This window comes from Balearica regulorum, chromosome 27, assembly GCF_011004875.1.
Source record: "Balearica regulorum gibbericeps isolate bBalReg1 chromosome 27, bBalReg1.pri, whole genome shotgun sequence".
Taxonomy (NCBI): Eukaryota; Metazoa; Chordata; class Aves; order Gruiformes; family Gruidae; genus Balearica; species Balearica regulorum.
Genome location: NC_046210.1, coordinates 4448161 through 4464775, shown reverse-complemented (window position 1 = coordinate 4464775; position 16615 = coordinate 4448161). Strand labels below are relative to the sequence as shown.

Below are 16615 nucleotides of genomic sequence, written 5' to 3'. Positions count from 1 at the left end.
TTCTTTTTTCCTCCTTTCCGTGTTTCTTAAGATCCACGTTTTTGAAACACAGCAAATGCAGGGACCTTCTGCCGCTGAAAACTGGGGCAGCAAATTGCACAACGTCGACCTTTTCTGTTCTTGGGGTTTGGGTTGGGGTTTTTTGTTGGTTTTTTTTTTTCTTTTCTTTCCTCGGAAGTAGCGTGCCGTTCTAGTTTGCGTTCCGAACGATTTCAAATGTATTATAAAACAAAACCAAGAAAAATAAGAAGCCAAAAGCATGTGAATCCTGAAGCCGCCGCGTCTTCAGCCTTCGCACCGTCTGTTTTAAAAGAGCCTCTTGTATAAAGCCTCCGTCTCTCCGCCTTTGTTACACCGGGTTTTTTCAACGATAAATTATTAGTTTACATCGTTTTTGTATCTCAACGTGGTTTTCAGGGTCGTCTTTGCCTTACGGGAGCGAGGATTTCCACCCTGGGACAGCGAAAATCCTGTTACTAAAACGTGACAAATTCCTACGAACCAGCCGGGGTCGTCGTTTTGGGGTTTATTTTATTTTTTTTTGGTTGTGTTTTTTTTTTTTCTTACCGATTTCTACATTTACATGTACTGATTATGTAAAATATTTTCGCAAATTAATATTTTGCACAACCGTTAGCCGCCTTTGTACGTTTCCTTATTTAAAGGTAGGACGCCAGGTCCTTGGACAGGAATTATGCCTCAAATCTTTTTTTTTTTTTTTTTTTTTCTTTTTCGGCACGTGGATATCAAATAGACGCTCTGGTAGTCTTGGAATTTTAAATAATTGTATAAAACTTCCCCCGATATCCCGATTCCAGCCGGGATTGCATTTCACCCGGATGCCCGGAGCTTTGCAAACCTGGCCATGGTATTATTATTATTATTATTTTTTTTTTTTCAATGTTCAGAGGCCAAAACCGACCTTTTCTGTCCTACCTCCTTCCCCCAAAAAATGCAAAAAAAAAAAAAAAAACCCAAAAAAAAAGGAAAAAAAAAAAAAAACACGAAACCGAAGCTCGTTGTGTGTTTTCTTTTCTTACTCCGTGGCCCCGCCGTCGGCTTTCGCCTTCCCCGGGCCGAAGCGGGCGGGAGGGGATCGGCCGCTGGGGGAATTTGGGGACAAAAAACTCAAAATCGGTGAATTGTCGTTGCAAGCTCGCGCGCGGGGGACGCTGGGAGATGTAGTCCGCGGTGGCGTCGCAGCGCGCATGCGCGCTGCGACGCCACCGCGGACTACATCTCCCAGCGTCCCCCGCGGTGCCCCACGTGGCGCCGGCGGACCAATGAGAGCGGAAAAAGGGGGCGGAGCCCTATAGCGGAGGCGGGGCGCTGAGCTCCCTCGCGGCGGTGCGGGCAGGAGCGGGGGGCGCGCGCTGCCGCTCAGGTAAAGGGAGGGGAGGGTCCCGCGCCCGCGGGACAGGAAGTGACATCAGAGGGGCGCGGAGGATGCTGGGAAACGGCGCGGGGTGGGGGGGTACGGCGGAGCGGGGGGGGGTAGTGCCCCCCCAACCTCGTGTCGGCGGGGTGTGACGTCACGGCGACGCCACGGCGGTGACGTCAGCGCAGCGCACCCCCCCCCGCGGGGATGGGCGAGGCGTTGTGGTTGAGGTCGCCCCGGTGACGGGAGGTGGCATCGGGGCCTGGTCGTGAGGTGATGGGGGATGAGGGAAGGCCTCGCTCGGGGTGTCACCGGTCCCACCGCGGCGGGGGGGAGGGGAGGGGAGGGGGGGGGGGACCCGGGGCCCGCTGGGACGGGGGTGTCCCCGGCTCTGCCCTCGGTGCGGGACGGGCGGCTGGGCCTCTGCGGCCCTTCCGTTCACCCGGGGAGCCCCCGCGGAGCACCGGGCCCGGCGCAGACCCCCGCTGCCCCTTTGCGGTTGGGCCTGGAGCTCGTTCCTGCCGGGACCGACAGACTTTACCCCACGTAAATAACCGTGCGGGGCCCGGGAGTGGCTTAAACCACCCCGGGAGCACCGGGAGCCGCTTGTCGGTATCCCCACGCGAGACGTGGTGGCTCCAGCAGTGACAATAAACTTCCCTTTCGCCTCTGCCCGGTGTCTCGGTCTCTGGCCTGCCGCCCTTGCTGGAGGCGAAAGGCTGGCTTGCAGCGGCGGTTGCGTTCGGTGCCCGGGTCTTGCCCCGGGAAGGGGGTTCTGGGGGCGGGGGGGGCACCGGGTGGAGGCAGGGGCGAGCGGGGGGTCCGTGTCCTCACCGGGAGTCACCGTCCAGCTCCTCGGCTGCCCAAGCTGGTGCAAAAACCTGAAGCAGGTGGACGAGGAGGGAATCGCCCCGTTCCCGTCCCTTCACGTGGGGTTTTTTTCCCCCATCGATGGCGATTTCTGCTTTGGCGTCGCTCGGGGTGGCTGTGACGCGCCCGGTAAGCGCTTGGGGGCTCTGCGAGTCCCCTCGCCTGCACGTCCCCTTGCCACAGCAGGCAGGCTGCCCGGCTTTATTTACATCCCACATCCTTTATTTAATTCTGTTTCCCCCGGGAAGGGTGAACACGTGGCTCAGGCCACGCACCAAAAGCTCTCTTTTTTAGCCTCGTTCCCCTCCTGCGCAGCTGAGGCTGGGGGAAATAGCAGTGGGTGGAGGCGTCGGGGTCCGGCACTTCCAGGCGCTGGCACTTTGTCGCTGCGTGAAGAGAGGCACGCTGCCGTGGTGCGTGGTGTCACACCCGGGCGTCCCTTGGGGCCCGTAGGCAGCGTGGGACTGCGACAGGGCGGCACGGTGACCGGCAGGAACCTTCGCCTGTCCTGCAGGCACTAGGCAGCCAGTGGCTTCCCCCTCTCTCTCTTTCTCCCCTCCGTCTCTGTCGCTGCCGGGGGGCCGAGGATGGCCACCGCTGTCCCTCTCCCATCCCGTCCACCCCCCCGCCGGGCTCTTAACTCCCCCCCCCCCACCGCTCACACCCCAATCTCTGCCCTTCTAGGTTCACTGGAGGATGGAGCCAGCGTCAGTGAGGACCAAAGTGCCCTCCTTCCTGTCCGACCTGGGGAAGGCCACGCTCCGGGGCATCCGGAAATGTCCCCGCTGCGGCACTTACAACGGCACCCGAGGCCTGAGCTGCAAGAACAAGAACTGCGGGACCGTCTTCCGCTATGGCACACGCAAGCAGCCCAGCGTCGACGCCGTCAAGATCATCACCGGTTCCGACTTACAGGTTTATTCGGTGCGGCAGAGGGACCGGGGACCGGATTACCGGTGCTTTGTGGAGCTGGGGGTCTCGGAGACGGCCATCCAGACGGTGGACGGGACCATCATCACGCGGCTCAGCTCCGGCCGCTGCTACGTGCCGTCATGTCTGAAGGCGGCCACGCAAGGTGTGGTGGAGAACCAGTGCCAGCACGTCAAACTGGCCCTGAACTGTCAAACCGAGGCCACCCCACTTGCCCTGAAAAGTTCGGTGCTTAACTCCATGCAGGCTTCGCCCGAAACCAAACAAACCATATGGCAGCTGGCAACCGAGCCCACGGGGCCGCTGGTGCAGCGCATCACCAAGAACATCCTGGTGGTGAAGTGCAAGGCCAGCCAGAAGCACAGCCTGGGCTACCTGCACGCCTCCTTCGCCCAGAAGATGAGCACCAAGACGCTGGCAGACCACAGGTTCTCCTGCTCCTGCCAGGCTCTGAAGCCCGGCAAGGGCGGCCCGGCCGAGGACGAGGAGGCGGCACCACCGCCGCGCTGCATTCACTTCTTCGCCTGCATCTGCGCCTTCGCCAGCGACGAGAGCCTGGCGCAGGAGTTCGCCGACTTCCTCGCTTACGACTCCGGTGGTAGGTGGGGGGGGGTCACGCGTGGAGGATTTTGGGGAGGGCGCGTGTTGATGGGGCTGTGTCTGGCTGGTGTCACTCCCTCCCCTCCCCTCCCCTCCCCTCCCCTCCCCTCCCCTCCCCTCCCCTCCCACTCGTGCCCTGGCAGCTGCCCTCACTTTGCCTGGGCTGCCCTTACACCTGCTCCTTATCCATGCTTCGTTAGCCATGGCTTCATTTCCTGCCCCGTCCCTCTGGGAGCAGGGAGTTCAGTGATTCTTCCTGGGCTGCTGTTTCCTCTTGGTTCCTGGTGTGTGGGAGCAGAGTGGGGTGCTCCCTGCACTCCCCTGGGAGCTGAAAGAGGGGGGGTAGATTCCCCCCGCTGGGCTTTGCTGCGATGGCACTCAGGGCAAGTCAGGTTCCTCCTCCCTTTGGGCCGGAGCAGCACTGTAGCTGGGAGAAGCCCAGCTCGTTGTGAGCCTCTGCCCTGGGGTTTGGTCCCCCAAGGGGGGCTGTGCACCCCACCCTGAATAATCCCACCCTGTCTTTAGGCACCCAAAGGTGAAAATCTGCCCCAAGGAGAGCGACCTGGGTGATGTGAGTGAGTTAAAATCCCCACTCGCCATAATGTTCCCCCTTCTTCCCCCTGCCCCCCACCCCCCCAAGAAGCGTGTCTGCAGGGCCGGGGGGGCTTTGGGGTTTCTCTGAGAATGTTTGGGGTGTGCTGGGGGGGCTGAGTGCTGGTGTGGGGAAGGGGATGTGAGAGCCCCACCTCCCCGCAGTGCTGCTGCACGTGGTTGAGAGGCTTTTAAGGACGGAGTCTTGTTGTTTCTCCTAGGTCTGAAAGGGATCGTGGTCCCGCAGTTGGTCGGCAGCCCCGAATCCACGGTGCGTGCTGGGGAGGTGGCTGCAGCCAAGCCCAAGAAGAAGAAGAAGGACGGAGCAGCTGGTGAGTGTTGGCAGGAAGCTCCGAGGGATGGGGTGGACAGGGTCTGAAGCCCAAAGCCGCTGCCCAGCCGGCACGACCGCAGGAGGGGCAGTCCTGCCGTGACCTGCCGGACTCGTGCCGTGTCCGGTGCCAGCTGGGAGCTTTCGGAGAGGCTCTGGGGTGTTGGGCATGCTCCTCCCTGAGTCTGAGCGGGTCTTTTAGTGGCAGCAGCGTTAAAGAAAGAGGAAAGAACTGTGCTGACAGCCTGCCTTAAGGAGAGGGTTGGTTTCTCCGTCCCACCCCAATGCCTGCGGCAGGGATGCCCCCATGGGGTGCCCGTGGACCCCCGGGACTTGTGCACTGACGCTCTCTGAAACAATCCCTCAGGGGCACAGGTGACCAGCCCTCTCCTGGCTCAAGACCCGGCTCGCAGCAACCCCAGGAGAAGCAGCCTGAAGAAGCCGGCTGTCACCGCCTCACTGAAAAGACAAGGTGAGCCTTGGCCGCGCGTCTCGCCGGCAGTCGGGAGCTCTCGGGGACGGGGCGGACGCCTGCAGCCGTTCGGTTCGTGCTGCCGTGACCCCTGTGGAGGGGACGGCTGAGCCCTCTCCAGCTGTCGCTCGCTCGAGGAGGTGAAATAGGGCTCAGGCACCCCCCGGTCCCTTGGCATCGCTCGGCGTGCGGCTCACGCAGCTCGGGCTGGCAGTGAGCGTGGTTGGGAGAGAAGGCTGATGGCAGTGTGTGGTTCTTTGGTGGCATTCTTGGTGCGGCAAGCTTAAAGAAGGTGTCTTGTGGTGGTGCCAGCACTGTGGGCAGGCATGGTATTATTGTCTCCTGATGGAATTTATTGCCCTCGTGGATAAAATGGATAGGCGAATTGGTTCGGGTAAAGTTGTGAGATGGTTTTATGTTGTTTTGTGGGGTGTGTTGGTTTTTTTTTTGCCTTTGCTGGTGTTTGTAGTATCTCTTAACGTACAGAGCTGCCGGTGGGGGGACGTGACTTGTGGCCAGAGTAGCTGTGGTCTCTGGTGGCAGGTTCTTGCTCGGAAGCTCCATCTGGGGTCTGGCCAAGCGTAGGGAGCGTGCAAGCTGCAAAGGAGAGGGGAACTTAGGTAACTCCGGCCACCTCAGGGAGGTTGTGGTGGCCATGTCTGTAATTAATAACTGTTGTCTCTGAGCAGAGGGCTGTGTCGTTGTAGATGTAGATGTAGATGTTTATGTGTTTGTTTATATATGATGTTTGTTCAGAGAGGGAAGGGCCAGGGCAGGGCCCTGACAACCTCTGGGTTTTCCCAGCAACTCAGAGCCCTTCAGAGAAAGCCGCTCTCTGTGCTGGTTATGATCTGGGCCTGGGTAGGAGCCTTTGGTGCTTGTCTTCATCTTAGTTTTAGTTTTTGCCTAGAAAGTGGTACAAATCTCTTTTGTTTCCCCTTTTCCCTCTGCCCTGAGATGGTTGGTTGGTTGGTTTGTTTTTTTTTGTTCCCCAGGGAGCATCGGTGCTCGTGTTGAGTGCAGCTCCTGGGCGAGACAGTGTAATTGTGTACTGTGCTGTGGGGGGGCTGCACCTCTCTTGAGATCTCTTGCTCTCTTGCTGAAACCAGACGAGGGGTTTAAAAGCAGATTGCTGCTGTGAAAGCAGTCCTGCGTTTCCAAGCCCCCGGAGCAAGGTGCCCGAGGCAGCCGCATCTAACCCCTTCAGCTGATGGAAAGCCAGTTTTGTCTGTCGGCCTGCTCTCGGAGCTCTGTTTAACATGGGTTGTGGTGGCTGACACTGCTGGGAACACTCATGCGGGTAAAAGGGGGAATATTGGCCTGGAGCTGGCTGCTGAGGAGTCGTGGCAGCCGGCACGGCTGGCTCTCAGTTATTTCTCCTGCCCATCTGGCTTGGCACTTGACTTCTTGTGTGCTGGTACAGAGTCCCATTTCCCTTCCCGTTTTCTCCTAGGCTGTAACCAGCTGCTGGATGAGTCGCAGGTGACCCTCTCCTTCCAGGACTGGCTGGCCAGTGTCACCGAACGCATCCATCAAACCATGCATTACCAGTTTGAGGGTAAGGCTTTGGGGAGCACCTCAGGAGAGGCTCGGGGCACAACTCCACTCTATCATTGAGCTCTTGGCAGCATTAATTGGTAGCCCCGAGGGAGGCGAGCGTTGTGCCCAGCTCAGGGCCAGTGTTATCTTGCCCTGGGAGGTTTCTATTGTCTTTGAGTTATTCCCTGAACACAGACTTAATGCTCATCAGTAGCCCAGTGTTGGTGTTCATGTTCATGCTGGGGAAGGGAGATGATATTCCCTAAGAGGTTATTAATGCTTGAATTTAAACTGCCCAGGGCCACATAGACGAGATGAGGTAAAGTGAGATGCCTCGCATGACTTTAGGTCTCAGGAATGCTGGTACTCCAGTTTTCCTCCCATCCTCGTGCCCTGAAGGCAGGGCTCCAGTCCAAGCAGAGATGTTCCCTGTGCAAATACAGCTCGTGGCTGTAACACTTGGGGGGGTACCCTCACCTGCAGCACTGCCCCAGCGAGCAGCGCAGGACTGGTGCAGGCAGCAGGGCCCTTCTTCTAGCCAGAGGCAGCAGCTGCTGTAAAAACCCTTCCTGGGGCTGCACTTTGTAAGTCTTGGGGCTGCTTGCAGAGCTGTGCTGGAGAAGACGACCCCCAAGCACTGCCTGGAGGGGAGCAGCTCTTTCAAAGTGATGCAAGAGCAACGTAAGTCTGTCACATGAGTGCAACAAACACACACCCCCAGCCTCCTGTCGCAGCCCAGGGAGATGTCACTAACTGCCAGAAGCACATGAGTACACTGGCCTCCAGCAGCAACAGCCAAGAGCCACAGGCTGTAGTGCTTGGGGCAGGGCCGGACCAACTGACCTTAAGGGCCATTTCCAACCTACATGATTTTACAAGGTGGTGATTCTTGGGTATAACAATGTTGTCACCACTCAGCCCCCTTCAGCAGCATCACCCCAGCTGAGCAAACAGAGTTACCAAGGGGCACAGTCCCCCCCCAAGACAACACAGAGAAGGGAACCCTAAGACAGGCCCAGTACAGGACACAGAGGCCATACAGAGAGCTGGGGGTGTCACTACTGGAAAAGATTATACAGTATCTCAAAAGGATCACCCCCTCCCAAGATGAGACAGGGCTGTTTTGCTCTATCTGGGGGAATAGAGGGGTGTGTGTGCATAGAGGCAGCAGCACAGGCTCTGCTTAGCAGTGCCCAGAGAGGGGATGAGAGGCAAAGGACACAAAGAAGTGAAACACCAGACTCCAAACACAAGAAAATATTTTACTGCAGAGGTTGTCAGACACCAGCCCCACTCTTCCAGGCAGCTGCTGGTGGCCCCAGTTGCAGAGCCAATTAAGACAACATGGCCCCCCCCCCCACCCCCCATCCCCTTGTTTGCACCCACAGGCAAGCCTGAGCCGCTGGTGTTCCACATCCCTCAGGCTTTCTTTGATGCACTGCAGCAGAGGATCTCCAGTGGGAGCACAAAGAAGAGGCTGCCCAACTCCACAACTGGTAAGACAAGCACATCAGCACCAGGAGACCCTTTGCCCACAGTTAAGCCAGGCTGTAACAACAGGGAAGATTCCTCACTCCCCCCTGCTGCAGCAAGGGGAAAAGCTAAAGTGGAAGTGCTGCAGCAAGGGGAAAAGCTAAAGTGGAAGTGCTGCAGCAAGGGGAAAAGCTAAAGTGGAAGTGCTGCAGCTGTCTGAGCAAGCCCCAGGGCAGAGGACACAAGCTAAGTCAGACACAGCCTCTGCCGTGCAGGGGTTTGCAGGCAGCTCCCACCTAAGCCTAGCCTAAGGCCAGCCTGCAGGTTAAGTGCCCAACTGCAGGCAGGGCCACCACTCACAGCAGTTGGAGCACAAGAGCAGCACAAGCCTAGTCTGCCAGCTAGTCTGCCAGAACAAACCCAGCCAGGCTCAAAGCTGAGACTTTCTTCTCAGTCACCCCCAGCCAGGCTGCCTTTGAGCCCAGGGCAGTTCACAGCCCTTACTGCTTTACACACACACACTCCTACACAAGCATGGAGCATAAAGCCAGGCTTAAGCACACACTCGGGGCTCTCTGCACAGTTACATGCATCAGATCAGCACTACAGGAGCCAGAGCAAGGCCTGGGGGACCACCAGCTCCTGTTGTGCCCCCTTTCCCCTCAGCTGAGCATCAGCACCAACCCAGACCAAGCAGCTCTCTTAAGCCCAGGACCAGTTAAAGTCACTTAAGCCAGAGCTGCTACTCAACAGAGTGCCAGACAAAGCTAAACACTCAGACAAGGCAGATTGCCTCCCCCTTTGTCTTTGGCCTCAGCTGAAAAGGAAGAAGAGTCACCCCAAGTGTCACAGCAAGCACAGCCCCCCCCTCAACCACCCTTTCCCTCCCCACAGCTTTTGTCCGCAAGGACGCGCTTCCCCTGGGCACCTTCTCCAAGTACACGTGGCACATCACCAACATCCTGCAGGTCAAGCAAATCTTCGATACACCTGAGGTAAGGTGGGGAGGCAGCCCCCCAGCCCCACACAGCCCCCACACCCAGCCCCTCACCCGGGTGCCCCCATACTTGCCGGCAGCTGCCGCTGGAGATCACGCGCAGCTTCATCCAGAACCGGGATGGGACCTACGAGCTCTTCAGGTGCCCCAAGGTGGAGGTGGAGAGCATCGCCGAAGCCTACGGGCAGCTGGAAAAGCAGCCGGCCATCCGGCCCCTGGAGCTCAAGACCTTCCTCAAAGTGGGTAAGCGGAGCAACCTGGGGGGAAATGACCCCCCCACACACCTGGGCAGCCAGAAGACTCTCCCCCCACTGTGGAAGCACCAGCCCAAGCCCCCTGGGTGAGCTGCAGCACATGGGGGGGATCCCCCCCCAGTTCTTCTAAGTGCTGCATTGCTCCTCCCAGCTTGGGACTGGGGTATCCCCCACTCTAACAAGGGACCCCCCCACACACACACACTCACTCTCTAACAAGGGACCCCCCCCCCCACACACACACTCACTCTCTAACAAGGGGACCCCCCCCACACACACACACTCACTCTCTAACAAGGGGACCCCCCCCACACACACACTCACTCTCTCTCTAACAAGGGACCCCCCCCACACACACACTCACTCTCTCTCTAACAAGGGACCCCCCCCACACAACACACACACTCCAACAAGGGGACCCCCCCCACACAACACACACACTCCAACAAGGGGACCCCCCCCACACAACACACACACTCCAACAAGGGGACCCCCCACACACACACAAACAAGGGGGGGCCCTTGTTCTTACCCCCACACAGGGGCCCCAGCCATAAGGGGCCCCCCTCAGACCCCCACTCAGGGGACCCCGAAGCCCAAAGGGGCCCCCTCTCACCCTCCACTCAGGGGGGCTCTACCTCCCCACGGAGGGTGGGACTGTACCCCGGGGGGAGGGTCCCACCCCGGGGGGAGGGTCCCACCCCGGGGGGAGGGTCCCACCCCGGGGGGAGGGTCCCACCCCGGGGGGAGGGTCCCACCCCGGGGGGAGGGTCCCACCCCGGGGGGGGGAGGGTCGGGTCACCCCTACCCCAAGCCGACGTGTTGATGCCCACCCCCCACCCAAAAAAAAATCTCAAACACGTGAGATAGTCTCTGCCACACTCTCCAGCCCCCACCCACAAAAAACCAAAACACTCACCCCGATCCTGCCGGCACAGCCCTTGTCCTTCCTCCGGGCACCTGGAAAACAACCGCGGGGGCCTCCCCGAGGGGACAACCCCGGCCCATCCCCCTCCCTCCCTCCCCCCCAGGAAACACCTCCCCCACGCAGAAGGAGCCCACCCCCTTCATCATCGAGTGGATCCCCAACATCCTGCCCCAGGCCCGCATCGGCGAGCTGCGCATCAAGTTCCAGTACGGCCACCACGGCACCCACCAGCCCGGCACCGGCCGCCAGAGCCCCCCCGCCGCCGAGCCCCCGGCGCTGGAGCTCACCCCGCTCACCACCATCACCTTCCCCTGAGCCCCCCGGCACGGCTGGGGGGGGGCCAGCCCCAGGACTGCTGCACCAGCCACCTGCAAGGCAAAGAGACACAAAACCAAATAAAAACTCTCACTATCGAGGTGCCCTCAGCCTCCCTGCACCCACCACAGGGCAGGGGGCTTCCCCCTGGGAACCCCCCCAGGCAGGGGGGGCACCCAGGGAGAGGGGGGGGGCACCCAACCACCCCCAAAGGGGCTCCCAGGGTCCTTACCTGGACACTCCATCCCAGCATCCGCTCCTCAGCTGCTGCACCACATCCTGGGGGAACAGAGACAGAGTGAGCCCCCCCCAGGGCAGTGGGACCCCCAGGACCCCCCCGAGGGGCAGCCCCCCCAGCCATACCTCACTCCATGGCTCCAGCACCTCCAGGGACACAGCTTCAGGGCTGAAAGACAAACACAGGGCTGCTGCAGGCTGGGGGGGCCCATCCAGGACCCCCCAGCACAGAGCCAGCCACCCCATCCCCTGGGGGCCAAGGCAAGGGCCCCCCCAGCCACAGCAAAGCAGCTCCCCAAGCTGCCCCCACCGAGGCATGGGGGGGCCCCCAGCAGCCACTCACCACCTGTGACCCCCCACCACAGGAACCCCTCCGGTTCGCTCCAACAGGGCTGGCAGCACCTGCCGAGGGCCTCGCTCCACCTGCAGGGAGGGGAAAAGAGAAAAGTCAGTCGAGTTCCCCCCCGTCTCCAGAGCCCCCCAGCACTGCTGCACCAGGCACCCAAGCAGAGCCACACTCACCAGGCACCCCAAGCCCCCCACACCAGGACAGGGCTGGGTGCTGCACCCAGGAACCCCCCAGGCAGGGTGGGGGGGGTCACACCAAGGGCAGCCCCTGCCCAGGGCTGAAGTGGGGGCTTCAACCAGCACCCACCCAGGGTGGGGGGGTGAGAGCACCCATGAAGGGGGAGGTGAGGCTCCCAGGAGGTCCCAGAAGTTCCCAGGAACCAGCAAGCAGCCCCCCCAAATCTCCCAGTAAGCATCCAGGAGGTCCTAGAAGCTCCCAGTTGTTCCCAGGAACCAGCAGCAACCCCCAGAAGCTCCCAGTAAGCACCCAGGAACCAGCAGCAGGTCCCAGTAGGTCCCAGAAGCTCCCAGTAAGCAGCAGCTAAGTCCCAGAAGCTCCCAGTAAGCCCCCAGGAACCAGCAGCTAAGTCCCAGAAGCTCCCAGTAAGCCCCCAGGAACCAGCAGCAGGTCCCAGTAGGTCCCAGAAGCTCCCAGTAAGCAGCAGCTAAGTCCCAGAAGCTCCCAGTAAGCCCCCAGGAACCAGCAGCTAAGTCCCAGAAGCTCCCAGTAAGCCCCCAGGAACCAGCAGCTAAGTCCCAGAAGCTCCCAGTAAGCCCCCAGGAACCAGCAGCTAAGTCCCAGAAGCTCCCAGTAAGCCCCCAGGAACCAGCAGCTAAGTCCCAGAAGCTCCCAGTAAGCAGCAGCTAAGTCCCAGAAGCTCCCAGTAAGCAGCAGCTAAGTCCCAGAAGCTCCCAGTAAGCCCCCAGCAACAGGTCCCAGAAGCTCCCAGTAAGCAACAGCCAGCCCCCAGAAGCTCCCAGTAAGCCCCCAGGAACCAGCAGCAGCCCCCAAGAAGCTCCCAGTAAGCCCCCAGGAACCAGCAGCCAGCCCCCAAGAAGCTCCCAGTAAGCCCCCAGCAACAGGTCCCAGAAGCTCCCAGTAAGCAACAGCCAGCCCCCAGAAGCTCCCAGTATGCCCCCAGGAACCAGCAGCAGCCCCCAAGAAGCTCCCAGTAAGCCCCCAGCAACAGGTCCCAGAAGGTCCCAGAAGGTCCCAGAAGCTCCCAGTAAGCAACAGCCAGCCCCCAGAAGCTCCCAGTATGCCCCCAGGAACCAGCAGCAGCCCCCAAGAAGCTCCCAGTAAGCCCCAAGAAGCTCCCAGCAGCCCCCAGTAGCTCCCAGCAGCCCCCACAGGGGTTTAAGAGGCCCTGGGAGTGGGGCCCTGCCCAGGCCCCGATGGGACACAGCTGTGGGGTGGGGGGGCCCAGCCCCCTGGCAGCTGGGGGCCATTGCTTCATTAGCACAGCTGGGCTCGTTAGCCCTGGCACCCGGCACCCAGCACCCGGCACCCAGCACCCAGCACCCAGCACCCAGCACCCAGCACCCTTCCCGGGGGCGGGGTTTGCTCTTTGTCCCCACAGATGACCCATCGCCAACGGGGGGGGGGGGGGGGGGGGGGGGAGCTGCATCCCAGCGCTGGGGATCCCCAGCAGGATCCGGAGCCCCCCGGGGCTGGGGGGGCCCCTCCCGGGAGCAGCGTGGGACGGGAGGAGGGACGGAGGATGGAGGCTTTGCACGAGGGCAGAGCACAAGGGACATCGCCTCGCACGGGGGGGTCTTCGCATGGGGGGCGATGCACGGGGGCATTGCACGGGGAGCATCGCACGAGGGGCACGGCAGGGGGAGCGCGGCCTGGCGCGGGGCTGTGCCTCACGTGGGGACGCAGCCTCGCACGGGTACCTCGCACGGGGACGTCTTGCACGAGGGCAGGCCGTGTCCGTGGGGTTGACCCTGACGTCCCTGAGCACCGTCACCACCCACGTGCAGAGGGCACGGTGTGCTGCTGGGGGGCAGCCCGCCCCACTGCCATCCCATGCCATCCCACGCCATCCCAGTGCCATCCCAGTGCCATCCCAGTATCCCCCAGTATCCCCCCAGTACCCTGTTTCCCCAGTGTAGAGTGAAATTCCGTTGCAGGTCTTTAAGCCGAGCAGCACTCGAGGCTTTGTTCCCGTTTCTGAGAGGGGCTCTGTACCTGCCAACGGCACGGAACCGCCGGCCGGGCTGCCCGAGCCACGCAACGGGATCCGGTACCGCCAAAAAAGCGACTTAAAGATTCGAGGGGGGCGAAGGTCGCCAAAACCTCGCAGCAGGGCGGCCCACGCGATGGGGGGGTGAATCGGATTGCACGGACGGACGAACGACCCTGGGTGAAGGGGCACGGACGGGCGTTAGGGTTGAAACCGCCCTTTTGGTGACTTCCCCAAATTACTCGTTTCACGTGCCGGCGTTCATCGCCAGGCGGTGCCCGTGGTGAAATCGGGCCCGCGAGTCCGCGGGAGTCACGGACGGACGATCGGTGACTCGCAGGACGTGGGCACCGAGCAGGGTCCCAGTGCGGGGGGGACACGCTGGGTGGCAGCTCCGGGGCTCCGGGCTCTTCTTTGGGGCGGCCGCCGGTGGGACCCAGAGACACCGGCCGCGCGCAGGGTCCCAGTTCTGGTGGACAAGCCGGCAGCAGGTGGCTGGGGGGTGGCCCAGGGCGGCCCCGAGGTGCCCAGGGTGGCCCAGGGGTGGCTCAGAGGTGCCCAGAAGTGCCTGGGGTGGCCCAGGGGTGGCCCAGGGTGGCCCAGGGGTGCCCGGGGTGGCCCAGGGGTGGCCGGCACCCATATGCCGGTGCTTGGATCCAACATAAGGGCACAATGGGCTCCCTCGGATCCCAGCGTGGTCAGACAAGGGGGGCTGCACCACCACACCCGGTACCACCAGTACCCCCAGTGCTCCCAGTAACCCCCAGTATCCCCATTACACCCGTGCCCTCGGTTTCCCCACTAACCCCTATTACCCCCAGTATCACCCAGTGCTCCCATTACCACCCATTGCCCCCAGTATCACCCAGTGCTCCCAATACCCCCAATAACCCGTTACCCCCCATTGCCCCCAGTATTCCTAGTGCTCCCAATACCCCCCAGTAACCCCCATTACTCCCAGCACCCCAATAACCCCCATTACCCCTCATGACCCCCCCGTATCCCCCAGTGCTCCCAGTACCCTCAAAACGCCCAGTACCCCCCAGTGCCCTGTGATCCCAGTAACCCCCAGTATCCCCGTCACCCCCATGCCCTCGGTTTCCCTGCTAAGCCCCATTACCCCCCATATCCCCAGTGCTCCCAGCACCCCCCGTTACCCCCAGTATCACCCAGTGCTCCCACTACACCAAATAACCCCCAGCGCCCCCCATTCCCCCCAGTCCCCCCACTGCTCCCAGTCCCCCAATAACCCCCCGTCCCCCCATTCCCCCCCGCAGCCTCCGGCCGCCAGGGGGCGCCTGCGCCCGCCCGCCGCTCCGTCCCGTGTCAAGATGGCGGCGGCCGCGGCTGCGCGTGCCCTGCGGGTGAGGGACGGGACGGGACGGGACGGGACGGGACAGCGGGTGTGGGGGCACCGGGTGTGGGGGTACCGGGTGTGGGGGCACCGGGTGTGGGACAGCGGGTGTGGGGGTACCGGGTGTGGGGGCACCGGGTGTGGGGGTACCGGGTGTGGGACAGCGGGTGTGGGGGTACCGGGTGTGGGGGCACCGGGTGTGGGGGCACCGGGTGTGGGACAGCGGGTGTGGGGGCACCGGGTGTGGGACAGCGGGTGTGGGGGTACCGGGTGTGGGGGTACCGGGTGTGGGACAGCGGGTGTGGGGGCACCGGGTGTGGGACAGCGGGTGTGGGGGCACCGGGTGTGGGGGTACCGGGTGTGGGACAGCGGGTGTGGGGGTACCGGGTGTGGGGGCACCGGGTGTGGGGGCACCGGGTGTGGGACGGCAGGTGTGGGGGCACAAGGTGCGGGGATGGCGGGCATGGGGGACAGCAGCTCTGGGGGACAGCGGGGACACGGGGCGTAGGGGGGCACGGGGGGCACTGGGAATGGGGGGGCAGGTAGGGGGGATGCTGGGGACACCGGGTGAGGGGGGACACGGGGTGTGGGGGACACAAGCTATGGGGGACACAGTTCAGGGGGACACCAGGGACATGGGGTGTGGGGGACACTGGTCGCAGGAGGCCACAGGGACCCCACGGGTGAGGGGCTGCAGCGATGGGGGCTCCGCGCTGGTGACAGCGGGCAGGGGGTCACGGGGGGGGCTCCAGGCATGGGGTACCCTGGGGACACCGGCCCAGGGGGACACGGGGGGACCAGGCAGGGCCAGCCCCCGCCCCAGGGTGCTGCTGCAGGGTGCCCGCTGTCCCTCACCCGTCACCTCACCAGGCGGTGCCCCACATCCGCCCCGGCCCCACGGCCCCCCGGCACCTCCACACCACCCCCGCCTGCCTCAAGGTAAGCCCGGGGGGTGCCCCCTCCCCACCACTCCCGTGGGGCGTCCCCCCCTCTGACACCTCTGTCCCCACAGACACGGGCGGCGCGGGTGCGCGTGGGCAAAGGGGACAAGCCGGTGACCTACGAGAAGGCGCACGCCCCCCACTACATCGCCCACCGCAAGGGCTGGCTCTCCCAGCACACCGGTGGGTCACCGGGGCGGGGGGACACACACCGTGACGTGGGGACGTGTGGGGCACCCGTGGGTGTCGCGGGAATGGGGCGGTGGGGACGCCTGGGGCACACGGTCATGGCGGGGCCGACGTCACCCGTGACGGGCGCGACGATGCCGACGCCGACCGTGTCTGTTCCCGCAGGGAACCTGGCCGGGGAGCCGGGCGCGGCGGAGCGGGCGGTGGAGGACGCCTTCCTGCGCCGCTTCCTCTACGGCACCTTCCCCGGCATCCTGGCCGACGAGGCCGTGCTGAAGCGCCGCGCCAACCTGCTGGTGGTCTGCGCCGTGCTGGTGCGGGGCCTGCCGCCCGCCAAGCTCTACTTCCTGGTGGGCTACGCCGAGACCCTCCTCACCCACTTCTACAAGTGTCCTGTGCGCCTGGAGCTGCAGACGGTGCCCGCCAAGGTGGTCTACAAGTACCTCTAGTGCCGGGGGGGGAATAAAGCTGGGCTCTGCGCCCACCCTGCCCCGCCTGCGGGTCTCAGAGGGTTTTTGGGGGGGCACCCAGCGCCGCGATGGCCCCGTGTCCCGTGGGGCTCCGTCCCCTCGCACCGCACACATCCCCATCCCTGTGGTGCCCGAGCGCCCCACGCGTCCCGTCCCCCTGTGACGCATCAGAGCCGAGGTGCGGTTTCTCTCTACAATGCCCCTGTCCC

General features: G+C 62.6%; 2 protein-coding genes across 3 annotated transcripts; both read left to right on the top strand.

Moving 5' to 3' along the window:
• Nucleotides 1-1280: 1280 nt before the first annotated feature.
• Nucleotides 1281-10778, top strand: C27H2orf42 (chromosome 27 C2orf42 homolog). Of its 2 annotated transcripts, none has more exons than XM_075736583.1 (9): nucleotides 1281-1384; nucleotides 2933-3776; nucleotides 4591-4701; nucleotides 5068-5172; nucleotides 6626-6730; nucleotides 8100-8207; nucleotides 9079-9179; nucleotides 9262-9424; nucleotides 10467-10778. In XM_075736583.1, exons 2-9 carry the CDS (start codon nucleotides 2945-2947, stop codon nucleotides 10676-10678), a joined length of 1737 nt encoding a protein of 578 aa, XP_075592698.1. In that variant the 5' UTR covers nucleotides 1281-1384; nucleotides 2933-2944; the 3' UTR covers nucleotides 10679-10778. The 2 variants fall into 2 exon arrangements, with proteins under 2 accessions (XP_075592698.1, XP_075592697.1); XM_075736582.1 differs by lacking the exon at nucleotides 1281-1384 and adding an exon at nucleotides 1469-1651.
• A 3987-nt stretch (nucleotides 10779-14765) lies between these two features.
• LOC142598279 (small ribosomal subunit protein uS3m-like) lies at nucleotides 14766-16432 on the top strand. Its single transcript, XM_075736436.1, has 4 exons — nucleotides 14766-14816; nucleotides 15677-15745; nucleotides 15819-15930; nucleotides 16102-16432. The coding sequence occupies exons 1-4, from the start codon at nucleotides 14784-14786 to the stop codon at nucleotides 16383-16385; spliced, it is 498 nt and encodes a 165-aa protein (XP_075592551.1). The 5' UTR covers nucleotides 14766-14783; the 3' UTR covers nucleotides 16386-16432.
• Nucleotides 16433-16615: the final 183 nt, after the last annotated feature.